This window comes from Neodiprion virginianus, chromosome 6 (assembly GCF_021901495.1).
Source record: "Neodiprion virginianus isolate iyNeoVirg1 chromosome 6, iyNeoVirg1.1, whole genome shotgun sequence".
NCBI classification, from domain to species: domain Eukaryota; kingdom Metazoa; phylum Arthropoda; class Insecta; order Hymenoptera; family Diprionidae; genus Neodiprion; species Neodiprion virginianus.
Window position 1 is genome coordinate 9,138,428 of NC_060882.1, and position 27,431 is coordinate 9,165,858.

General features: G+C 39.4%; 1 protein-coding gene across 5 annotated transcripts in view; it reads right to left on the reverse strand.

Moving 5' to 3' along the window:
- Window positions 1-27,431, reverse strand: part of LOC124306624 (LIM domain only protein 3-like) — a 108,481-nt gene that overhangs the window by 34,794 nt on the left and 46,256 nt on the right. For 2 of the 5 annotated variants that reach the window (XM_046767440.1, XM_046767438.1), the window contains one exon: window positions 24,686-24,716. The exons of 1 other annotated variant lie outside the window; for it this stretch is intronic. In XM_046767440.1, coding sequence (XP_046623396.1) covers window positions 24,686-24,716 — 31 coding nt within the window. Of the gene's footprint in view, window positions 1-6,939; window positions 7,010-24,685; window positions 24,717-27,431 lie in introns of all 5 variants that reach the window. 2 more of the 5 variants (XM_046767441.1, XM_046767443.1) reach the window with 2 other exon arrangements.

The following is a 27,431-nucleotide window of genomic DNA, read 5'->3' on the forward strand; positions in this document are numbered from 1 at the left end:
CAGTAATAAATTGATTTATTTTCGATATCTGGCTTCAGTTGAGACTCGAGATGAAGTTTTTGCAACACGATCCTAGGATGCCGTGAACAATGAAACGCCGAACTGCCAAACACCGTATACGAGTAATGGAATACACAAGGTGCACAGCGTTCGCGTTATCCTATAGCCCCGATTTTTTCGCCGCACTGCCAAGACCGAGTTCATCTTACGAGACAAACAAGAATTGACGACGTACGTGTATGTATCGGGTCGTTAACCTCGCGTCGCTGACGCTTCGTTTTAAGCCTAATCATCGCTGATCGCGCAAATTTCAACGACGACAAGAAGCAATCAGGTTGCAGGAGCATTGAAATTGCGACGCGAGTGCGGTTGCCGTTTCAATTCTGGATCTTCGGCAGAAATTAAATTATGCATTTCTAAGAAATAAGGCTGGTGAAAATGTAAGAAATTAAATTTTAAGCTCTAAACAAAAATCATGAAAAATAATTTTTCATCATAGTCGGGTTAGAATTTCAGGCATTTTCATTTTGAGATTAAGAAGAAGTAGTAAACTTTTGAAAAACGGAAAAGTCAAAAATCTAAAGAAATTTCCAATTTTCCGAACAAGATAGTAAGCAGAAAGACAGATAGTCGAGAAACTATTTTTCAAACCTTTCAAGAAACTTACAGACAATTTCATACAGCGATGCAATTTTTGCGTCATTGAGTTCACGCCAAAACATTGAGAATAATTAATTAATTTGGCGGTAAGAGGAACGAAACGTGATCCGTAAAATATAACAATTACATACATATTTTTAACTCTCCCGTCGCGTTGGGATTGAATAAAATATAAACCCTGTTGTTGTTGTTGTTTTTTAACCTGTGAAAATCAATTTCCACAACGTATGACAGTTTTGACGAGGCGTCGAAGAAGGTTGTAAAATGTTAACTGGTGTAAAAAATGTGGATGGTTTGGTTGCAGAGTCAGGAGTTTACAGGAAATTGGATACCACTATTATATAGCTGGGATACCGTAGTCTGCATATGTATATATTAAACGTATACATGGATTCACGCATGCAGACGTGAAGTTATTAACAACGCGGGGTACGTAACACGATATGGGAAAATTAACTCACGCAATGGCGAAGAGAGTAATAACGCTGAAGCCACTTTTCCATCCTGCACTCGAGTAATTATTATAAGCTTCGAGTTGCATATTAATAACCGGTGATTTAAACCAACGAAATATATATCACAGCCAATTAGAGCAGCGACGAATGACAGCCCTTGACATTACACACGCCAACTTGTCACCTTTGAACAACTGCAAACGATTTTTCAAATCACGCACGATATATTTTTCATTTCTATCTTCACCTTTTTACCCTTATTTTTCACTTTTTTTCCACCCTCCAGAATTCCCTTTAGTATTAATTGTCCAGATAAATCCGTGGTAGAAATTTCTCTGAAATTTTCTTCCACATTTCAGAGTGAAAAATCACCCAAGAATTACATATACTCGCGGTTAATTAGTTCGTACTTTTGTGTTTCCGATCGTCGAACACGATCGTCTTAAGTTTTAATTCGCCCCGTTGAACAGGCATAAATAGATATATGAGCAAGTTGAGACTTTTGTTAATTGCGATCGCTAATTATAAGTTGCGATACAATTGCGGACTGAGGTGGGAGTAAGATTCACGGAGGTTTGAGCCAGCCGAACAGGGCAATCGAAACTTTGGTAATAATTTGCGAGAGCTGCTGCTGGAATGGTAGTGAATAGAATACAGAGTAAAATAACAACGTGCTCGAAACTCTGATGATGGCGTTTATCAGGTATCGACGATAGTCTTGACGGAGGAACAAGGGAAAGAAGGAAGCGCGAGAGATAGAGAGATGGAGAGAGAGAGAGAGAGAGAGAGAGAGAGATGGAGAGAGAGAGAGAGAGAGAGAGAGAGAGAGACGTGTTCGTTTTTTTCACCTTCACTCGGACGTAACCCTCGTTCCTTCTCTTTTAAATCTCGTTTCCCCTCGAGGCTTGAAATCGTCAGATCCTACCCTTTTACCCGTCGTCCTCCAAAGAACTAGGCGCTTTCTACCTTGGCCACTCTCCAACTAAACCCTCGCGCTGTATACATTACGAAAACGATATCGGAGCGGGGGCGGAATCGACTTGGTATCAAAAACACCTCGGCGCGAAAATAATCTACCGCAACGTCTTGTCGCGCCCTCGTGACCTGCAGGTGAAGAGGGTTGCTGCTAATTCAGCGGAACCAAAACAACGTTATTTCGCCGCTTGATATTTTATTAATTTTGCCGGATTCGATATTCATTCTTCATCATAAATTCAATTATTGCTAAGAATTTTCTTTGACGGAGTGAACTGATGAAATAGTTACTATATACAGTGATTGTTCGAATAAAGAAAATTTAATCGTACTTCGTAAAATTTCTGTGCCTCCGTTACTTCGTTTTTTATAACATAGATATGAGAAAACAATTGTAGCATCAATTTCTGTGCAAGATTGTTTAACGGAAATTTTCAAACTTACTGAAACTTACCCCTTTACATCCGTCGTCTAAATTTTCTACACAACGCGATTATTAGATTTGATTAAGGAGCTCAAATTGGCAGATTCTCGCAAGGATACAGTTTGAAAAAAGTGCTTCTTTCTCGTATTCTAAAATCAGCAAATACATGAGTAATGAAAATCGAATGAATCGGTAGGAGATAAGACTTGAAGAATATCGGAGAAATTTCTTCCGGAATCATTTCCTATATAGATACAATAGAAACGGAAAAATAAAATAGAAATAACTCCGCGATATTTCCCGCAGCGCCCTTTGCCTTCTCATCGACAATATATCGATAGCTAATAATTTTCTCTGATATTCCGAAATCTATGTAACGCCTACACACGCAATACATGATCCGCACTTACCACACGTGTATGTGTATATTGTATACATTGATGTACATAAGATTGGCGGGCACCTAGTTACCTATTTCTTTTCGAGGACATTATACGGGATAAAATATAGGCGAACGGCGAGGGACTGGCCACCCCGGATACTTAAACTAAAAGCAGAGCCTAGGCTGCTGCGACATCCCTTGATTTATTCACTCGCTGAATTTTTTACTCAAACCTCCCGCCCTCCGCCCCTTTTCATCCTCTTCACGCTCACGCCGTTTTCCGTTTTTTCCCCCCGTTTCATCCTTTCTTAGGTGAACCTGATTACACACATACGTACGTTATATACTTATACATATAGGCAGGTATAATTTAACGATACATGGGCTGCTGATCGTGAGTCCGAAATCAAAAAGCAAAGGATCCAAATTGTGTTGAGAAATTTAAAAAATTTCGATTCGCATGAATATACGTACGAAAGAAGCTTGTGGGTTAGCAGTTTGTCACAAAAAAAAAAAAAGAGAGAAAGAACTTATTCCAACATTGTCCCACAAAATGAACGATTCGATTAAAATTTATTTCAACGCGAAAAATTTTTGCCATCGAGAAGCAAATATTCTGATAAGTTCGTATTCCGATCCCTTTTTTATTTTTTGCAAAAGACTTCCAAATAACGGGGTATTTTTCATTCAGATTGGATGGAAGAAAGCATTTTCGAGAAAACAATTCTCTCAATTGAATCGAGATATTTCTCTCTTTTTAACTGCAGAAGAAATAATTTATTGCTACGTTTACTGGATGAAAAGTCTCCACTGACCACCGGAACTGTGTGTGCGGAGTTTTCCGTTTTAAAATTCAAAATCCAAATATCATTCTAAGATTATAGTAAAAAGAAAAGTTTAAACCAACTCTGATTGTGAGAGAAATTGAAATTCTTGTAATTCAATTCCAAGTTTGATAGCTTTGAGAAGTTTTTGATTTTTGCTTCGCAGCCTGAAAATCGTCTGGCAATTAGTGTTGACTTTTTTCAAATTCTTAAACACCACAGAAAGATTCGTCGCGTCGTTCCGTATTTACGATTATCGAGTAAATCAGCTTTGTAAAACAAGAAATTCTTTGGCGAAACGAGTTATAAAATTCTGGATAATTCCCAATTCGTGACGCGAAATTACGAGACCGGCAATTTCGAATTCAACAAGTCCAGAATTTGAAAATGCGATTACGCTTGTCACTCGCTAAAAAAATTCGAAAAACACCGCGTATACGAATTTCTGGATTGCAAAACGTCGCCGAAACGGCTTTTGCAAGGTTGAATGCTCGTATAACGCGGTGATAAATCCCTGCAGCATTACCCTGTAACTAACTTTTTACCACGCAGAATTTCGACCTTGTAATTATTACGCAGAACCGAAAATACAACCCAACCTAACCCAAGCCGCCGGGACGCGTTAATCCTGATGATTGGATAAAATCGTGCCGTATAATTTACACGTCAGGGAGGCAAAGCAGTCCGAGCCAGGCTGGCTAATTGCACCCTTGTCACTCGACACCGCGCCATTGCCCCGATCCGTCAGTTTCTCGTCTCTCCGCTATCAACGCGTTCTTCACTCCCTGCGTCTTCTCTTTCTCCGGACTGGAGATAAGACAGTTTTCACTTTTCACAGCCAGCAGAAGATCAAACACCGAAATGTGTATCGTTGCAACAACGGTTTGGTTACAATATTGGAATTACACCACAAGAAAATCCGATACAAGTAACTACTTAGTTTCATTACAATTATCGATACTAAATTCTCCATTCAAGTTATTGTGACAAAAATGAATTTTTAAGAATTTTCAATCGGTACGCAAAACTCGCGTCACCAGCTTTCATAACACGTGTAAACACATGCTTTCATAACCTGTCAAAAATAACTAAAGACAAAAATAACCCTCGACAAAAAAAAATTGACAACAATTTTAATTATATTAAATTGAATTAAATTTCACATGCGTTACTTTTGTCATGGGTTATGTTTTGTAATTTATTTTTGTACGGGTTTGGATAATTTTTTTCAAGTTTATTTTGCGTAGGTCATGTTTTTTTTTTTAGGTTATTTTGTGTTGGTTATTTTTGTATAGGTTATTTTGAGTGGACTATTTTTGTACGGGGTATTTTTGTTCGAGTTATTATCGTACAGGTTATGATTTCTGTGCCATTTGGTCGTAGTACCCGAAAACTTGTATGTTTTTCAGTTATGATTAAAAAATGAAGACACCTATATACGTTATAACCACGGAACTATAAGAAATTTCTATCGGCCCGGATATAATTTCAGGGTGAAAAATAATGGAGGATCTCGTCGCTTAGCGTGCGAGGCACCCGCATCCGGGGGAAAAGGCAATCATTTTCTAAAATGCAATAATAATGCGCTGAGACTGGTAATAAATAAATTGCTCGGGGGTGCCTCTATACACACCAATAATATGAACAGGTAGGTATGTGAGCGGTAAGGGGGAAGGGATATTGCTTAGTGGAGACCCGGGACCCTCCCTCGGTCCACATTATTATTGAGACCGACCCCGTTCGGTCTCAAATAGCGACGGCTTCGAGTCGCTCGCGAAACGAACAACCCTCGATTTAATACGCTTTCCAACGAGAAACAGTTTTCCCAAAAATTCCCAATCAATCTGTTATTCATACCTGCCTACACTGAGAAAAATTCCATTTGTTATAGTAACTAGAAACATTCGATGAAACAGGTATCGTTAAAGAAACTGTTTGAATATTGTTGGAATTACGAAAAACGAGGTACGCGTAACCATTTTGCGCTATCGTTGATCCTTTTTTGGTAATTGCAACGCAAAATCAGTTTCTAGGGTTTACTCTACTTTTTCAGTTAAACAAGGCTTTAACGTCGATTTATTGTTGCGCAAGGATTAAATTTTTGCAACGGTCACAAGAAAAGATAGCAACAGTGATGATAATGAGAGAGAATAGTAACGGGTACTAGACTTTCTGTTAACAGCTAGAAAACTGATTTTCATTTTGTACTTAGAACTATATTTTTCGATTGTGGTAAAAAATGAAAATAGTTAAGGACTGAACGGTGACCGGAACTAAAAATTTCACTCAGTGTGTTATTATTTAATAGTATTTTCAAAAGATAATCGTTCTCGTCTGTACGGATGAATGCAATTGACAATTGAACGTAGTTTCGCCGAATGTTCACTGGCTGGAAATTTTGTCAAACAATTATTCATCAAGAATAAGTTTTCCTTGAATGAAATATTTTTCTTATACAGAAAAGAACCGCCGTAAATTACATCAAAAGAAAACATGAAATTCTTGACTGACGTTTTTCCAATAACCGAATAACGAAAACTGACATAGAAATTGTCTAACAATAAAACATAAATTCAACGTAATTTCTCGATTCACTTGAAATCACGTAAAATTTTTTGGATTATTTTTATCTTGCAGATTTTCGTATGATTTTAAGCGATTCGTCGGTTATTCGGCTTGCTCACCGAGTTTCGGATGAAATTTGACGAAGCGAGCCAGGAATTGTTCGAATCCTTCGCTATATCCGAGAGCAAGTAAGTTGGATAGAGTGGGATATGAGTGAAATGCCTTCCCATCCCATTCAGGCGACAATAATTGCCTTATTGACATTAATAAGACGAACTAAGGGAGGGGATGAGGATGATGTGTCGTCAAGCAACGGGCGTACGTATATTATATATATACGTATAACATACATATATGTATGCGTATAGGAGATCTATTATGCGTCAACCTCCGAAAAGGAATAGACCTCTTAGACCGTCGGTGACGGTTAAACGCGTATTAAATAATACACAATTGAATGGACAAATTTCTCTGCCTACTTTTATTTCACTGTAATGGTAACGAGTTTCTTCCATTTCTTTTCTTTTTTTTTTTTTTAGCTCCTCTTAATTCTTTTACCTCGCTTTTTCATTTCTTTTACGATTTTCAGCGTAATGATAATGCGGAAGTGAGGCTACGTTTTTTATGCAGGTATTACAATTTACAGGTACTCACCGGCCAGTGTAGACTCAGTAGTTCTCGCTTCTCCTGGAGAGATCAGTGTTTAGCCCCATCAAAAAGTAATCTGAAAGAGATGGAGAAGAAAAATTTTAACCACATTTCATACCTTTCAATTGCAACGTTGCGGTGTGTAAATCTTTCTTATTAAAAAAAAAAAACGCCTACTTCGACAACAGAGAGCCAAAAAAAAAAAAAATCTCGACATCAAGTTCAAAATGCGATGTTGATTTCTTGGGTAGAATTTCAAAAACTTTCCAACACTGTTCGCTACGATAAACCAACTGCAATAATTATTTACGTACAAGAATCACGTAGCTAATCATTTTCACTGACAATGAGGCGGAAATAATTTTCTAGCATAATATTCTCCAAGATTCGATATTTTCCAATTCATATTGTCATTTGCAAGAATGCTTATTCACATAAAGTTCTTCATTTCAATTTTCACTCGTATAACGTTCATGTGGTTTTGTAAACTTTTTATTCAAATCGCACGAGGCTTCATACCAAAATTGTGCAATTTTACACACCACCGAAGTATCGAAAGATGCGTTTCCGGATGATTTTGAAAATTTTTCGCCTGTTTCAAGCACGTTTTAAAATTCCTCACACTCCTTTCACCTTTTTCCTACCACTTCCAGGTATTTCTAAATGGCACAGGAACATCAACAAGTGACCGAAGGGTTGAAAACGCGGAGGAATCGCTGTGTGACGTATAAAATGTTCACCCCGCAGGATATGTATATTTTACACACCGCGACGGTGGGACAAGTTTAATAATATTCGTTCCATCAAGCCGCGGCTTCTGCAGGGCCGGACTCATATTAATTCCTGCGTGATGGCGGCGCGGTTCTCGGTTTGCGGAATGAGACGCGTATATAATAAAGTGAGTTTTTAATTTCCACCGTCGCCGCGTCGTTGCAGCCCGGCTTTGGCGTCGTTGGGCGTCGTTCGGCGTCGACTCGCCCCCTAAGAACGGGCTAAAAGGGGTGTAAAAATTGTGAGAATTAAGGTGGCCTGCCTGGCTCGCTGCCTGGTGGTGGTTGGCCTGCCTGGCTCGGCGGCTCGCGGCTGTCGGCCAGTATTACTAGATAAATCACCCAACAGGCAATATCCTCGTTCCACTATATTTCTCTTTCGCTCTCTTCCTTTCCTTCCGCCCGCGGCCTCATCTCCTTCCGCACGTTTCCTATGCCACCCCCGATTCCCCCGCGCCCTCCCCCAAGCTAACTCGAAACGCTCGACTCATTACCGAGAGCGTTCTCCGCGTGACGTCACAGTCCCTTGGGGAACCAGGAAACAAATTTCAGCGAATAAGGAAAAGAATCGAAACGCACCATCAGCTTGTTGTATTCGTATACTAAGAATTACCAAAAATGATCCAATATTTTTTCCCCGATTAATCGGGTATAATCGATTATTTATCAAACTCGATTATTTTTCGTCGCAATAGATTTTTAGTAGTATTGTCTTACTTACTAAGTACCTATTTGATATAATTAGTGAAAGACGAATGAATATTTTCACCTGATATTACAATTATTATATTTTTTATTTTTTATTTATTATAATTTTCTACTACTTGTACACGTGTTCAAATTTTCTCACGTAGAAGAATCGTCTTTTGCGATAAATTCGCGTATACGATCAAAGCTGGTTGAAATTTGATAACTTGACAAAAACGATATTACCAGGAAAATAATTTCAATAACTGTACCATTCGTGGAAAATTCATTTTTTTAAAATCCTGAAAAACAAAACTCTTCAAACGCGTCAAAGAGTGAGATATTCTATTTCGAAATTGATTCGGAATCCCGCTCCGATATGAGCTTGAACATTTCCGCATAAATCCAGCCTGCAGGTTTGATTCGAATGTACGTTTTCGTACAGTTTCGATTGTTGATAAAAATTCACCGAGAAAATGATTAAATTTTCAATATATTCTTGTTTCCACATCAAGTTACATTATACCCAAATTACCGATAGATTTACAAAGCGACGAGAAGGATATTAAATAAAAAATTATAATGTTTGCATTGTCAAAAATTTTCTGATCAAATGAGTAATATTTTGTGTCTCGATTCCTGAGCGCATCTTGAAGGAAGAAAATCTTGTCCGCCACATTGCAGGGTGTGTTTCATTTCCCACAGGACATGACGAGAGAGATATTTCTCGTAATTTCATAACGACTCCGTCCGAAGTTCCCGGTAAATCCGACAAAGGTTTACCATACTCTGAGGGTCGTCGGCAAAAACGAAGGGCTGTCAACTGTCGTTTTCCGAGTCCTCGGGGAATAATCGGTATATTTTCTCAGGTTATCCCTGCAGGAAATGCAGCGAGATATCCCGTAGAAATCCGGTCCTTTTTCGGGCACGGATGAGTAGGTATACACATATAGGTATATGTGTACCAAGGGTTCAGGGTGGAAACACGTGCTAATATTTGTCCACAGATTCGAGGGGTGTGGTTTTTAGGGATGAGGCATAGAGTGTATTATGAATTCCTCTATATTTTGACAATTGGCTCCCAACTTGAAACTGCGAGAGAGCCCAGCAGCCTGACACCGAAGCTTTCAAACAATAACACCCACCCGCCGGATGGCGGTTAAACTTAATACACAGGCGAAGATGTAGAAAAAGCAAATAAAATTTACCCCCGCGTGGAACGTTGCAATAACGTACGTTTGTCAAAAAGGAATAACGTCAACAGTCGTGTAGTAAGCCGCGCTTTTCGCTCTTTATTGCGTGTGCGTATTATCCGACCGGAAATGGTGGAAAAAAATAGAATCGGATAACCGTTTGAATGTGGTAGAAAATTTGTCGTATTTTTTTTCTAATTTACTGCACGTGATATCTCATATTGTACTTGATTTTGATTAATTACTTCAATAACGGAAGCCTCAGATGAGACGGAATAATTTCAATATATCTTCACAGTTGCATCGTTTACTTGCAGCTTCGAACAAAGTTTTACCGAAATTGCAGCTTCCCGGGATAAAAAAAAAAAAAAAAAAAAAAAAATTAAAACATCACTGATGAAAATTTGACAGTGAAAAGTTATTTTATTGTTTTGATTGACATAAGCGGTACTTGCTTTAGCCATTGTTTACTTAAATCAAAGAAAATTTCATCGAATCGATGCGTCTGTAATTTTGACTATTTCTTTTGAACGGTGTTATTTTTATTTCACGTTTAAAAAAAATCAATTTAACTTTCATGCCGAGTGAATTTCCAAAATTTGTGTATATACGACAACGCAGTTTTGTAGGTTAGGTAAAAGTATGCAACTTGTAAATTTTTCAACTTTCCATCACATACGGCGGAATGGAAGAAGAAAAAATGGATCGAAAAAAAAAAAACTGGTCGTAAAGTTCAACGTCTTAATTTGCAATAAATTAGCAATTTTACTAGTGATCGTCACGCTTGTTGAACTCGCAAAAGCTACGCATAAACGTGGCGATGATGAACCGAGAATGAATTTGTCAACTTCAAAGAAAGCTCGCCCGTACGAAGTTGTCGCGGTTATGAAGCTTCCGGAAGGCAAGTTTCCATTCTCTTTATAATACGTAACCACAAAAGCACGTTAATACCGAGTGGTGGAGGCAAAAAGAGTGCGAGAGAGAGAAAGAGAGAGAGATTAGGAGGTTTTAAAACGCCTTCCCGCATCCAGGCAACGGGGCCTGGTAAGTTGACTTAAAATTCTTCTGAGACCAGGGACATCTGGAATATATCCCTAGGGGCTCCACTGGCAGCGAGGCCTTTTATACAATAAACCAACGCTTAAATTATATCGTCACGGCGACATCCTGTTTTACTAAACTCCGTAACCGCGAAATAGAACAAGACGAAGACTAAGAAGAAGACTAAGAAGAAAACGAAGAAGAAGAAGGAGAAGGAGATGAAGAAGAACTAATTTTATGCTCCATGAAATGAACGGTTTAACTCGGGTATCGCCTCTTCGTATTATTACGGTATTAACCCGCTGCATCATGCAAACATTATCCCAGAAGTTGACGAATTACACCGAATCGCACGATCTTGTTATCATCTCGAGACGCGGCCTGATAAACAATAATTTTACGATTTTGTGCCAGCAATCGTCATAACTGAATGAAATTGTATATTTAAAACGATCGCATGCAATATGTTAAACAAAATTTAATAAAACCGACCAACAATTTTTCAACGAGCACAAATTTAAAAAAAATCGTGGGAGTTTACATTCCCGTGGAGTATTTTCCCTTGTGATCAACATTACCGATTAATTTTCTACAGTTCATGACTGACAGCCGGAAAAAGTACGAGCAGAATTTCAATTAAAAATTAGCGATTTATCCGTTAATAATTTAGCTTTGTATAAAAATTGAGCGAACGATTGAATTTTTTTTTTTTTTTTCTTGTTTTATGTTACAAATAAATCATTTTACAATTTGGATAGTGTCAAAAGATATTATTATGATGGTCTAAAACAATAAACTATTCCATCTGAAAATTAATGAATTTAGTTTATTATTTTTGAGCAGATAATTGAATTGATTCAAAGTGAATATTGATGTGTTTTTTTTTTAATAACAAATAATGCTCAAAGGATTATCGGAATCACCGAGTTTTAGTAAAATTACGTTGAGAAAAAATGGCCAAATACATGAACGTTTAAATTTGGCATGCGTGAAAAAATTGACCGAAAAATTGATTAATTTGAATATTGATATTTGTGGGAAAAATTGTTTACAACCAATTACGTACGAGATTTCTCGTCTTGAATGAAAAATCGTTGAAAAAGTGAAAACAAGTTAGCGAATCGAAACAAATTCGTGAACACCTGTTTCACAGATTAAATTTAAAATGACGTTGACTCGTACATCTTGAAACGTTTTTGTTTCTTTTTTTGCCTGTGGGCGGGGAAAAAAAAAAAAAAAAAAAAAAACCGGCGCTTCGTTAAAGAATTCCCTAATAGGATGTGTATCGTATGAAAATGAATCGTTTTTCCAAGCAAATGTAACGAACTTGTATAGAAAACGAGGGTCTTGGATGTATCGTAACGATAGGCGAACGCATGACGCGGACCTCCGCTAAGAAGCACTCAGAAACGTAAAAACTCAATTAAGGAAAGAGGCTCGACTTGACACTTCTGACCCGAGACGATGCGGCGTTCGTTCCAAACGGGGGTACGAGGGGCCCAAAGGCCCCCCGGAGTACGGGGATCCCTTCGTTTCCAAGGGACCTCCCAGAGTGTTGTATTAGTCGGTTCAGCTCGGACTAATGGACCGCTTCCTCGGGTAATTACGGGGGTATAATACATGTTGCATATTACGCATGCAGACAGCCGAAAAGTGGGTGAATATTGGAAATTTACAGATCGACGATGAAAAATTATTAAATTCGATCGAGGTTTGTTTTATTCTTTTATGTTTCAAAATTATGTAGACCGAACTTCTTTTTCATATTTCTTTTCACTAAAATCAATCGACGGAAAGCGTATTTCGCACGACATGGTTTGCATTACCCAGGATTATATCTCTAAAACCACTAAATCGATTTACTTTAAACTTTGTCACGCGGTATTCTAGGATGGTTTTGTTTTCTTTTGCAAATTTTCTTTCAATTCATCGTTACATTTCTTTTATTAGTAAAATAAAGTAGTAAAATTCGAACGAAAACTAAAATTTCAACTTCAAACGGTGGCCGTTTTGTTAAGGGATTGAAAATGGAAGAAATCAGATCATGAGAAAGAGGGTGGATTATAAAAGAATGCCGTTTCCGAATTTGAAGTAAATCGGTATAACCGTTTTTGAAATATCGCAGGTGGCGCTAAATATGACGCACCAAAGTAAATGGTTGACCTTATCGGCAATAGCAATGCTTCATATACATCGATTCTGATAAAAAAAAAAACAAAAAAAAAACAAAAAAAAAAAAACTATGTAACCAAAGTTAGATATGCATGCGTTCGTTTAAAACAAACCCCAATCGAATTGAATAATCGATTGCAGAGATATAAATGCCCAAAATTTGCCGACTTTTTCAATAATCTGATTCCGTAAATATGCAATCAATCTTATTACCGTAACTAGGCATAAAAAATTATTCCAGTCGTAATTAATCATGTGACGCGTGTAATTCGCCCTCGTAATTTTGGGGGATCCAACCGGAGGTGAAGGAAAAATTTAAATACGTAATAAAAATAAAGAATTATTGCTATATGAGAATATAAAATTGTTTTGTTAGTTTACTTGAAAATTCACAGGCTTTATTCAGACACGTTTCTTCACTGTCGCGAAGTATATAAAGAAATTTCGCAACAGATATACAATACGGATGAATAAATTCTTAGTAAAGAGACGAGTTTAACTTTGGGGATACAAGAGAATTATAATTGGATTATATACGGTAAAAAGTAAGCTAAGAATTCCTCGTAAATTTCGGATATAATATATACATGTACATTCGCCATCGGGGAAAGTGGAGAAAAAATGTATTATCGGTATAAACGTGCGTTGACCGGATTTTATCTTTTTTTTCTTTCCTTCTATTCTCCTTTCATTCCTTTCTTTCTTTCGTCGTACGGTTTTCATTAATTCTACGACATTTCTTTTCCCCACAATCGTTCATTAACACATTTTTCCCAACTTCCCACCGACGAAGGTTTAAATTGCATTGACTACGGATGGGATTGAAGGTTGTATTTAAATAAAAAGACGCGAAAAGGAAGGGCGAGAGGTGGCGGCGGGTGGCGATGGGGGGGGGCAGGTCAAACGGCGGAATCGCAGAATGGCCCGTGATTGCTGCAGGGCCAAGCATAATTGCACCCTTTGTGGCGCAATCAACGCCACAACTCGACCGGATCTCTGCAGCTATATATTATATAGGTTTCCAAGCGCGTGTGCGTGCGTATCCGTATGCACGTGCGCACGTTTGTCGGTTCCGCTGAACGTACAACGCCTGTTTCGCACACAAATTCGCGATCCCCATAACCCCTTATCCCTGTGTATGAAATTTACGAAAAAATCCCCGACAGATCGAGCCGCTTATATGGGGCACACACGTATCGCGTTACTCGCAATTAAACACGACCATTGTCGCCTGCAGCTCATTCCTGATGTACGTACTTGATGCTTTTTTTCCACCACTGTTGTTGTTGTCGTTGTTGTCGTTGTTGCTGTTATTATTCCCGTTAGCCCCGTAACGCCGCATCAACCTCTCATTCAAACCGGGATATCAAATCTCGAGCGGATACCAAGCGCTGGTTATATTTCTCCCCGAAAACGCACAATACGATCCGTTAACGATATCATTCACGAACTTGCCTCACAATCAATTTCGTGCATTCATATTCGCCGGAACGTGAGGTGAAAAAATTCAAAAATAACTGTTTTTTTCACACTAAAATAATTGAAAGAAAAAAAAAACACACACGCGCGCGCACAATTTGTAGGATTCACTAAATATGGCAAAAGAAATATTCTGTTCGTTAAAATAAATGTGGTTTTACCTAATAACCCGAATTTTTTTTGTCGAATCAGATGGTAATTGTTTCATTAAAAAATTTTAAAAGATAAAATTTCTTTCTTTATACTTTGGGTGGTAAATTCATCAAATTCCTTCTGCGTTGCTGGCGGAAATTGACGGGTTCATCAGGCAATCATTACAATAATGAAAACGTTCGTCTGTTTTTGTAATCAGTCGCAGCTACGAGCGTGTTCACTTGATGGAGCAGAATTAACTTCACTCTGTGAATTTATTTAGATCGATCAATTTTTCGAATCACTCGATTCAACTGTCTGTTCAATCAACGAAATTATTAATGAATCATCGGGATTTTTTTCCCATTACATCGATTCAATTCTCTCACTTTACAATATAATTCAATTGAATTTGAATCGCGTCGAAAAAATGTCCAGGAACATTCGTTATTTATACCATTGAATTAAAAAGAGGAGAATAAAAAACCGGAGAACCGAGGCTGAAATCGACCGATTTATTTACACCCGACAAATATTCATTGACTGACAAACCTATATTTTTCTCAGCAAATAAAAAAGAAACGAAGCTATCTTATCAATCAAGATGCGGCGATTAGCGACACAGGGGAAACAGTTCGAAGCGGTGAAACCCAAGAGTCCCCTTAAATCCCGAGCAAGTATTTGCCTAATCTTCTCTCTTCAGCAGAATCTTTGAAGGAGCCTAATTAAAATTCAGGATTCAAGTTTCGGCCCTCGTAAAATTCGTATCAGTGGTAAAAACGGGGTTTGCACGAGAGCGAGATGGAGAGAAAAAAAAATGAAAAATGGGAAGACGGGTGTCCGCAGACGCGCCACGACATCGGAGTGAAAGACGTCTATGCCCCGACGATGAAGAGGCTGCACTGGAGGGTTTTGGTGTTAACTCATGCCCGCCTCCTAATTCCCGGCTTCGTCGAGTGCTCCTCGTTTATAATGAGCTCATTTTTGCCCATTAGGAGCCGACTTCTGGAATACATTTCCAAACAGAGCTGTTCGTCGTACACAGAGAGAAATTTTCGTTGTTCGGTTATCGCGTACAATCCATAAGCCAACAGACTTAACGGGCTAAAAAATTTTAAGATAAAATTTAAAAATAGCTAAAAATTTTTGAGAAAAAAATTCCATGACATTTCCAGGTATTCTCCAAGACCCAGTTCTGGTAGTTACTGAAACCTAAATCGTTTAGCTTATTAACTCTGTATCGGTTTAAATTCAATTCGAATTGAAAAAAAATATAATGTACAAAAATTCGATTCAAGCCAGTTTTTATTCTCGACGTAAAGAAAAGAAATTTGTGAACTCAAAAAATCATTTCTAATTCCCATGATAGAAAACTAATATTTTTGGTTATTTTCATGACCAAAATAGAAAATTTTCAGGCCTTTCCAGATGTGTGGCTAACATGTTTAAAGTTGCGATAAACGGAAAACGTGGTACCGTAATAAATTTTTACCCGTTGTTCCGCATTTTTTTTCAATTTAACTAAAATTTTAACCTTTATCATAACGATACCCGTTTTACTAGAATCTTAGGATAAATGACGGTTTGATTCCGTATTTCAGCTGCGAGATTTTGGATTAGCCACGACTTTTTTCTTCTTTCAATTCGGAATAATAAACACCGCCACGGCGAATAATCGCGCATCTACTGCGTGGCTAAATTTTTACCCACCTCTGGAATTTTCGTTCGACGAAATAACACCGTTGCGAATGATAATTATTCACGGACTGCTGATGGAAATATAAACTCTTGCCCGATATTAGCGACGCTGCACGCTCCAATCTAACGTGACGAAGTATACGCGCATTTAATTACACGTGCCTAATTTATCCATCTTTCGTCGTTTTCGAGTATTATAATATCACATTCCAGACTGCAAACTGTAAATCTACGGTGAAAATTAGAGGGACGATAGAAAACTGGGGCAAAGAAGAACTTGAGCTACAAGTGTTAGAAAGAGGCAGGGTATTTAAATATATTCAAACATGAAGAATTCACGAAATTACGCGACTTCCATTTTTCATTTCAGATACTTCGTAGCGACGCAATTATTTCCACCGTTTCGCATTGTGTAGCAGAAATAAAAGGTAATAACAAATAAATAAGCGTTGAGAGTTTGGTTGCGGATTGAAATTTCGAAAAGATTCAATGTTCCGGATTGTTCTAATCCAATGCCTCAAAATTTCCAGAGTTAATCGTCGCACAATTATGTCCTACGTAAATTTGTCATAACAAACGACTGTTGAGATTCGATATGATTTGACGAAAACAAATCCGTCACGACTAAAACTCAAACATTCGTGCCTAAAAAATTGGCATCGAAAACACGTCGATAAGCGTCGGCACAAAGATTTCTACACCCGTGAAGGTTCATCGCTCGAAAAAAGTAATCTTTGATAATTTTCTCGGTGATAATTTAATCCGGACTCGTGTGAAATTGTTAATTGGGAGAAAAAGCTGCGCGAAGTTGCTTGGAATCGTTAAGGCAAGGTATGGCGCGTAAGTGGCGTAGTAAACCAGACATCCCGGGGTCTTAGCTATAGATAAAATTATCCTGAGCGAGCTCATAACCCGACTCTAACCCGACCCGATCCGGGAGGAAATTGTTGGTCTGCTCTATCCCCTCCCTGTGTGCACAGCTCGTAGAGAAGGGTTGAAAACTTTTATATTAATCTTATAGGAATATTAGCCAAACGTTATACCGTACTTGACTGAACCATTTTCACGATCGTAATATTCAGCCAGCTGCATCGCTCGCGCTCGGGAAATGGGAAAATCGAAATTTATGTACCTACCGTTTGTTATGCTTTTAGAAAACTCGAAATTCCGCATTCGCTGTCGACAAGTGCGTCAAAGAATTCCGCAAACATTTTCAGGCTCTGCCGATTTTCACGATTATCTTGATCCTAATTGCATGCAACGTGAATGAAGTCAAATTTAGAGGGGAAGAAATTAAAGAAATGGAACGTAGAATTCAAAAATAAAAATCGATCATTGCCGAATGTCGAATAAAACTGTAATTGTACAATTCTTTTCAATCTTCAAAACGCGTTCCAGTATACACTGTTTGTTCGAGTGGAGAGTTGGTGAGATTTTTTCTTTTCTATTATCCTTTGAGAGAGTACATTTTTCATTACTTTACATGTTTTATATGACAACATTATTGAACGCAAATATACACTGAGAAAAATTTCATTTGTTATAGTAACTAGAAAAATTCAGTAAAACAGGTATCGTTAAAAAAAACTGCTTGAATATTGTTTAGATTACGAAAAACGGGATACGCTTAACCATTTTGCGCGATCGTCGATCCTTTTTTGGTAATTGCAACGCAAAATCTGTTACTTCGGTTTACTCTACTTTTTCAGTTAAACAAGGCTTTAACGTCAATTTATTCTTGCACAAGCGTTAAATTTTCTCAACAGTTACAAGAAAATATAGCAACAGTGATCGTAACGAGAAAGAATAGCAACGGATACCACTTTCCGGTAACGGCTAGAAAACTAATTTTCATTTTCTACCTAGAACTATATTTTTCGATTGTGGTAAAAAAATGAAAATAGTTATGCACTGAGCGGTAACCGGAACTATAAATTTCTCTCAGTGCACCCTCAAATAAATAGCTGGCCTAGAATTTTAAGTTAAAAAGTCTGGTTCGAAAAAAACTGACGAGTGATGAAACGACGTGACAATTGGATAAATCCTCGATCGTTCCTCGCATAAACAAATTACGGTACATAATTTAACAACGATCGGGGGACTGAGGGAAAAAGAAGAAGAATGGTGGGAAGGGGGGAGGGGAATAGTTTGGCCGAATGGCGAGCCCTCTCCCAATTTCTCTGCTGCTTTAGGGTCAATTACCGCGGCACAAAGTCAACCAGCGGTGCGACAGAGATATCGGTAGAGGTAGACGACGGCCAATCGTGACTCGCTTTCCAGAATTTTTTAACGAGGCCTGTATTTAATACGTGAGTCCTCGCCGTCGTCGACGACGACGCGACCCTTCGCATCGGGAGAGAAAGAGAGAAAGAAAAAGAGGGAGAGACGAAGAGAGAACCCACCGTGTTCGAACAGAGGCTCTCAACCAAGCCAAGTTTTACACGGCAAGATTGACATTTTGGTGGAGAAACTGTTGCCTGGCTGCAATGCCGACACGAGCATTAGAAAACTAAATATCGAGTTGAATAGATTTGAATACTCGCAGAGTGTTCTTTGCGTTAGCATTTAAGTGACGATTACACTTGATAGCCTTTTTTCTACCCAACTAAGCGTTCGTTAAATTTCATTCGTTCAAGTCATTCCAGAGACTCGGAACGTTGGGTTGGGTTATAAACGTTCAATTAAACAGAGTTAATTAATGATAAGGATCGTAAAGGAGTTAAAGTGCTTGATATTACGTCTGTACTATCGAAATTAAATGCATGCACGTATAATATGAAACTGCGATGAAATATAAAACTTATTTATACTTTGCCATATAAATTAGAAAGATCGAAATCATTGAATTTTTAACTGCCCACGAGCATGAAGAAGCGAAATGAATAAAGAAAAGAAAAAATAACGTGTATTCGGACGTGTGATTGAATTATTATATACCAATTCCAAAGAAAACTGTGAAAATGGTATATTTTTTTTTCCTAGGTGGTGTAAATTTTTCGAAATGTTTCTTACCAATCGGCAAAGCCCGTAAACTCCGTGTTTATTTAAACGATTACCTTGTGATGTCTACCTTGTACAAATATCCATAAATTTAGGAGACTGTAAACTTAGGGCAAGCATGTGCGTTCAGCCGTTTCTTCTCTTTTTCTCTCCTCTTCCTATTTTCCTTTCTCCAGGTTTTTTTTTCTTTCTTTCTTTTTTTTTTTTTCAAGGCTATGATAAATAAACAGATAATTGTAAACTCAAGAAAAGATAACAGACAAGAGACTCGCCTCTTCTCATATCAGAATCGTCCAATTCCCTGACGATGTACAGGCTCTCAGTCAACCGCAAGACGAAAAGGATACCGTTGGAAAAACATTAATTCAGAAAAGATTGCCCCACTTTTTTTTTCCATCCTGTAATTTTGTGGAAAAACGAGCATTTATTTTGATTGGTTTGAAAATTGTAAAACCTTGTACAAGGATGTATAAGAAATGATATTTCAAACCGACAATAAGACGGCATCGTTCTGTTACCACAAGTATAAATTTCGGGGCAACCTAATTCTTCGCGGCAGATAAAACGAGATTTTCTTTTCTCTCACTAATTCTTTGGGCAAACATTTGTGGGAGATAAAACGAGTATGCAGGCAACGTTTCAAATATATAGAGATAAATTACGCAGATATATCATTTCGAGGGTTTCTTAGATCAAGACTATTCTTTTGCCTACGCTCACTTCACTCGATGCCGACGCGCCTGTTGTCTGGTGTTGAATAAGTAAACAGAAATACACCGGAATAACGTTTAACTCCAAGTCTTGGATCTATTGAAATACCTCCAATATCCACTGTACCCCAATTATTATTTATTTTTTTTCTTCACAAACGTACGACTTTTCCCTACTGAAATCAGTCCAATTACACAAGCTTTTCATACAATTGTGTACGTCAATTTTTTAACAGCAATTTTCGTGTATACAGATTAATTCTTCCGTAAGACTTTAAAGTGAACTCTATGGTTTGACTCAAATACCCAAAACGTCGCTCAATTGTTTTGACAATTTTTCATAGTCAGGATGACACATTAGGTTACTTATTATTATTATTATTATGTATATATTACTGTTTTACTCAATTTTTCTAGCTACTGTAAGAAGTGAAATTTTTTTCAGTGTAGGCCCGGAATCGTAGGAAGCGGCCCGTCGGGATGACGCATTAATGCCTGCCTACCGCACGTATTCACTTTCCTTCCCGTACTCAGGCCAGCAGACAAAAAACAGAGACGAGGTACCGAGGCACAGTGCCATTAGTAAAATTACCGTTTACAATATTACCAATGAGATAGAGTGGCGAGTATTTACGAAGCGTAGGGTGGCTGCTCCGGCAGGGAGCCGGAGTTTCAGGGCTGAAGAACAGTTCCGATATCTTTTTAGTCAACGAGGATATTGTAGAGTAGGTACGAAGTGAAATTGGCCAGATGGCTCCTCTTCGCTGCAGCCTCCTCTCCCACCTTCAACCGCAACGTCAGAGGCTTCTTTTCCTATCTTTCTTATCCTTTTATCCACGCTTCGCGTTTTACCAGCAACGGAATAACCCCGCACACTTAAGGTGCGAGGTGTTTTCACTTTTTTCAAATTTGATATGGTTCTACGCTTGAGGTACTGCTGTACCAACGATGTTTAAAACGCGGAGATAGAATTGCTCACGTTTTGAAAATAACTATTCGACATCTCCGGTACAAAAACGTGCTAAATTAACATCTTAATGATGCATGCAGCGACGCGCAGTACATTGCAAAAGTACTTAAGGCAAGGTTGGAAGATTGAAGAATTTTATTGGAAGAATCGGTTCTAGAAATAAATTAAAAAAAAAAAAAAATCAGGAATTGCAGATCCAAATAAAGGAACTTTAGTTGTTAATGGTTTTCAATAAAATTCACACGATTGCTTCGTTTTTGTAACATCGAACTGGTAAATCAATCAGGGTTCCGAATCTATTTAAACCGTAAGTCTCTGTCCTGCTGGTCAAATGTACCGATTGAAATTAAACTAAATAAAAACGGTTGTATTTCTAATAAATGTACCAATCACTTCATCCATTTTAATATCAGGCAAGCCTGCGTGCACGACAGTGTTGTCGCTCTTTGAAAAAAAGCAATAAGTTTGAATTAGTCAAAGGTTTTTCACTATCCCGACTCATCGCACTTCCGATGTCCTGATCACGAAACAATTTTTCCCATCGTTTTAAAAATCGGACGCCTATTTTCCGGGACGTTTTTTTTTTTTTTCTTGTTGGTTACATTCATTTCTTTTTTTTTTGAGCCGTTGAAAGCTACATAGATCTCTCTATCCGACTGGCATTATTACGTCTTCCTTGCGAACGTTAAAATTCGTGCGCAAGGTGAAAAACGATAACTATAAATTCGAAGACGTGTAAGGAAAAGTTGATAAACCATCCAGTGGAAGCATTTACCAGAATCGTTCAACACGGTTATGAAAATAACATGTTCCCTACACGTGATAGACTTTGAGAGTAAATCAGGAATTATAATACACTGGCATTCGAATCGAATCGGCGTTGTCTTCCATGCCTCACCTGTTCGACGAACCCGATCTGTCGCCCTAGTGACGAATGATGGAAGGAAGGATATAGCCGGCAGAGCGACGAAGGGAAGCGAATAGTATCGGCGAAGAGCGACGACGAGGGAGAAGGAGAGAGAGGGGGAGAGAGAGAGAGAGAGAGAGAGAGAGCTGGCAAGAGGAGGGAAGAAGGAGACAAGGAGGAGTCACTGATTTAACGCGGGACAATTGAATCCAATTACAACCACGGAGGCTTACAGCGGTTCTCAACCATCGTTGACTATCGTCCCTGTAACGAAGTCGGGACTTAGAGTGCCTAGCTAAAATTTTGCTGTAAAAAAAAGCGTTCGCTAAATCATACGAGCGACAAAAACTCCCGAGTTTCTCGATGATCCGGCAACTGGCAAAGCGTGAAATTGACGAAAGGCGATTGTTCGCTCGCGACGTTTTCCACTTGCCGGCACCTGCGACACGTTCTGCATCCGTGTGTTACAGGCGACTCGGTCATTTCGGGTTGCTCCGTTGTAGTTGGTCTGGCGGGGGTTGGCGCCCCTGGCTGTTCATTAGGGGCCGCATTGTCCGCTAACTAAGTACAGCCTCCCTTCCTTCTTCCCTCCCTTCGTTCCCTCTCGAGGGCGACGATGTCGACGTCGCGGGGCTCGCGCTACGCCATCCCTGTTCGATTCCCGACGAGGAGGCGGTGAACTTTGCCCACCAGGGACGTAGCCGTTCGTAAATGCGCCAGAGGTCGTCGTTTTCGATCACTTTTACAGCCGTGATCTTAACGCAAATTTCACTTATTTTTCTTGCCAATCGTTCCTTCATTCTTGGCATCTTCGACGTGGGGTTGTTAAATTCTCTCAATTTCAGTTCCAATCATTTCTTTTTACGAACATTATTATTTTGAATTGCGTGAATGTATCGCTGGAAAGTAAAATCGCAATGTCCTCGTGTCGAATTTAGTAATTCACACGCTAACGAGGGATTAAACTATCGAATCCCACTTCATGCGCGATTTAGCCGTGAAATTTGATCAATTTTTTCAGACACATATCGTTCTCGATGAATAAAAATAAAAATATCCTCAGTTCAAGCAGGATCCGTTCTTTCGCACAGTGTCTTTATTAAACTGTCGTTAAAACGACACCTGAACAGAACTTCGACGACGAATCGATAAAGAGCTAAATTACACAGTCTGTAGATGGTTAATGTCAAACCTTTGAATAATACCAAAAATTCTAGAGAAAAAGTACGTAGAAACTGAAAAAACAGCCTAGATTTGAGTCTCGCGTATTTGTTACTGATCAAGAGTCACGTCATCGGTTGGAGGGCGTTAAAGCATCGGATACACAGCAGCGAACGTCGATTACCGCACACCCAAGTATCGTGCACATCCATTTTTCAGATCCAACACATCCCGACACGCGTAAATTTCACTCTACTCACCCGATCCGAGACGACGGAAATTCAACCGGCACTGGCGTTGCCAGACAGGAACAAGTGTCAATCAGCGTTCGCGAACGGCGGTGGGACGCGTTGGGCGCAATCAGAAGCTCGCAAGGGTGAATGTACCGATCAAGTCCCACTGTCTGCCCACGGAAAGATCGCCCGGCGATAAAGTCGAATATTCGTAAGGTGGCAAGCGTTCACGGTCAACGGCTTAAAAAAAGCTGTGCCCGAAACTGCGGGAAGCGAAGTGTGTTGTCGGTGAAAAAAAGGTCGATAAGTGCATAATCAAGGTGCACGCGGAGGAACGGCGAGTTACCGCCAAACCTCTTCACCCCGATCAAAACCCGAGGACCTCTTTCACCTTTGCTCCGTTTTAATTAGAACAAGTCTATAAATATAAATACCCGCAAGCACAGCGTATCTAGCCGTCGAAATGACGGAGGTAAAGAGTGTCGACTCGATCGGTGTACGTGCCTGTGTGCGGTGACATTTTGATAGTTACACACGTAGCGCAGCGTGTGTGCAACGTGTCTGTAAATAACGAATGCGGTGAATTACAATTACCGAGATATGGAAATTTTCCTCGGTCCCGTATAACGAGAAACTCGCAGTGCTGTCGTACACCAGGTTGACTACATCCTACATACCCATGACCTCCGTATAATGTGTAATATATGTATGTGGGTGCATGTAAATATGCATATCGACTCCCGGAAATTGGTCTTTGAGAAAGACAGACGCGCGGCGGTTATGCGCCACAGTTGCTATGTAATCAGAGCTCCAAGTTAACGGGGTCTTGCTTTCCCCTTTACTGCATACGTACGCGGCCAGTATGGCACGGCACGCCCCTGAATCCGCCGCTATCGTTGTTATTCGCATTTTCATTAGACGGTGTGTATAATGTACGATCTTTCACAGGTAAGTTACAATTTATGCGCAGGTGCGATACCGCCCCGCGTTTCAATCTTGTTTCTTTTTTTTTTTTTTGTTTCCTTTATTTCCGCCTTTTTCTTCCGATAACCTCGTGCCCACGGGATGTCGCTAAAAACATGCTTATCTTTTTTAAGTCAAGTTTCTTGACTCTTAAACACTTCCCCGTACATCCGAGAATCAAGATCATTCTCTACCTTGCCGCAAAAACATGCGATATGAGAAATTCAAGAGATCTCACGACTCTCCGATCCCTGACGAGTACTGGCGATACTTGTTACGGCATCGTTGTTGTCTTCCTAATAAATAATTTTTCGAGCGATACCGGCGCCTTTCGAATGTATTTTTTATACAGAGAACTAAGGATAGTCGAGAAGCCCTCGATGTAGAAAAAGAAAGTGGTAAAAGACTCGGTCAACAATGCCGTAGCAAACCCTGATAATCAGTCAGTCTTCCATACTCCAGCTCTTTTGATGTTTGACTTACTTGAATACATGAGCGGTTACTTGTTTCGAGGTTTACACATTTTCTAAGAAAGGGTAAAAGAGAGATTTTGAAAAGCTCGGCAAGTCAAACAACCCCGATCAAATAAGGGATGCGTTTACAATTGCTTTGCATGCCGTTGAGATATTCACTCACCGGTTCTGTTCTGCTGACGTGACAGGCGCGCCTGTAACAGAATTAAAGAAAGGGTATTACGGAATGAGCGATGCATGAACACACACACGCACACGCGCATGCATTAATATAGCAGTGCACAGGTAGCTCCGCGATAACGGAGACGGAAAAGAGGGCTTAAATATTTCATGCGTCATTAACAAAAAATAAAACAAAACAACCCGGTCACCCGGAATGTAAAATAAGCCAGCTGCGCGATATATAACGAAGGACAGCGGACTTAAACATATTCCAGCCGACCAAATACCCGCATAGGAAGTTGGTGATTAGGCGGAATCATATCTGGTGGCTTTGTTCGAGCGCTGCGTGTCTGCGGTATTTTTGCTATCTCCCTCGTGACGTTCATCGCGGTAGCCTCGTTTTCTCAGCTCGTAATGCGGCTTGTTTGTATTTGCAAAAAACCCAACTCGTTTCGCAATTCATTGCAGATGATTAAGTCGGTCCAAACACCTTCAATATTCAACCAACTCGACGTACAAGTCACGTTGCGACTCCAAATCCGAATCATCGTTAAAATATTTTCATACGTTCGTTGTTGCAGGGCGTAAAAGATTCTTTTTTGCATTTGAAAATGTTTCTCGACAGTGAAAAGATAACGTATACGCTACTTTTCTTCGACCGCGATGAAAGCAATTTATTACTGTTCAAATACCCCGCGCGATTTCAACAACACCTTTGATTCGCGACGGCACTTGTGACGTCACTGGTACCTAACCTCTTCGATCCAACGTTTTCTCAACCTCCACTCTTTTCTGACGTACCAAATTGACGATCGGAAACTAAACTCATAATACACACAAGTCAGTTTTTTCTTCCTCCCGATCAAACCACATGCTATAAATCTATTTTCATTCAACATTTCCGTGCACCTCTTCGAGGTACAATGTTTTTTCCAAAAAACGTCGATACTTCTGGAGCTAAATTTGTCGGATTTGCCAGTAAAACGTCATAACCAGAATCGAAGAGAGTTGGAATAAGGCAAAGACGCGCCGAGAACCCCTGGCGGATACTTTCCAGTAGACTGGTAAGTTATTTACCCCGAAGCCCGGAGCAGAGATGGACGAAGTTCGGTCTGGCGTACGCGGCGTGGCGGCAGCATTGAAGCGAGCGGGGTGTAAGAAAGACAGAAGCGTTACCGGGGGTAATTTTATCCGTGCTTAAGTAGGTGGATTCTGATGCGCATGGCTTCTGTCAGCCATCTAGCAGCAAGGACGCAAGGCCGGTGTCCTGCCCCTACCTTGTCCTTCCTTGTCCTTCCTTGTCCTTCCTCGTCCCGGCTATAGCCAAGTATTTTCTACGGTCTCTCACCTCTTCAGATCCACGAGCATCTCCGTGAGCAACTAGCTTCGCCCACGATCAGACCGACGGTCTTGACATGCCGAGGGGTTCGGAGGTATTCAGGTATTTTCGATACACAATACCCGCCCGGCTGCAGGGCAAGAGGAAAGCTGGTAATCCGATTTCGAGACTCTGTACATACACCCGCTCTGTCCCGGTCAGTTATATCCACGCTCTTCTTGACGAGTCGATTCTTTCGCCTCTTGAGTATACGTGTACGTAAGCCTGCGAGTGTGACAGGGAAAACCGAGGAAGCCTTACCGTTTTACCTTACCGTCGACGAGATTCTACCATTTCGCTCGCAAAAATACCCATACGGCTTCCATGCACCGCTCCCACCCTCGATTTAAATAAACCTTCGATATTTCCCTCTTGGAGATGTAAGCGCCTCAGGTGTCGGTTGGCAAGTCTGCGATTAGGCAGCCGATGATCAAATTTTTAGTTAGGAACCGAAGCTGGAACTTGGTAGTAGGAGTTTAAAAATCCTGAACTACTGGCGTTAGGGTTTTGGAGTTTAAGGAGGCCAGGTTACACTGCTTTGAAATCCAAAGACATTTGATAAAAATCCCGTCTTTTCATCTACTACCATGCTTTCGACGGAATACACGCGGAATAAAAATTCGTCGCAATGACCAAAATTTGGTCCTGGCAATGAAAATTCAGGGTCAACATACATCCGACCGAACATTATTTTTACACAACTAAAATGTTTAGTTAATTTTACATTCATAGTGCGCAGAAAGAAAAATGTTTCACTAATGTTTGATGAAAGTTAGGTCACCAGAAACCCATAGATTCTGTGGCGATTGCGAAATCAGATCTGAAATCATTTACATCATTTTGTAAGTATTGAAAAATGATTATCTGATTGTTGTAACTAAAAACATTATCGTTCTATTGTATTTTATGCTACATGAATTTAATGCCACATCAAACAATGACAAAGAGATATGCCATTGTGAATTGACACACGTCTGTTTCGAGAAAGGATTTTTGACGCGTTACAGAGAGTGTTTTGCCACTTCAGTAAAAACAAATTATCGATGCACGATGTAACATATCATTTGATAGAGGTAATCAATTAGTAGCTCTCGTGATTTCGTAAATTTTACTAATCTTTATTCACCGAATAGATTTAACGAATGAATCTACCAGAGGTTATTCAATATTTTGATAATACCATGAGTAAAGTATTACTTGTTAAATTCACTAAAGTAAAATTGAGATTTTGTATTTATAAGTCTATTTTATTCGACACGATTTTTTTTGCGATTTTGAAACAATTTTTTCATTGATTTTGATATTTACAACGAAATATTGTTTTACCACGAGAAAACTTTCTACAAAATGCGGCTAAAAATTGATTTTT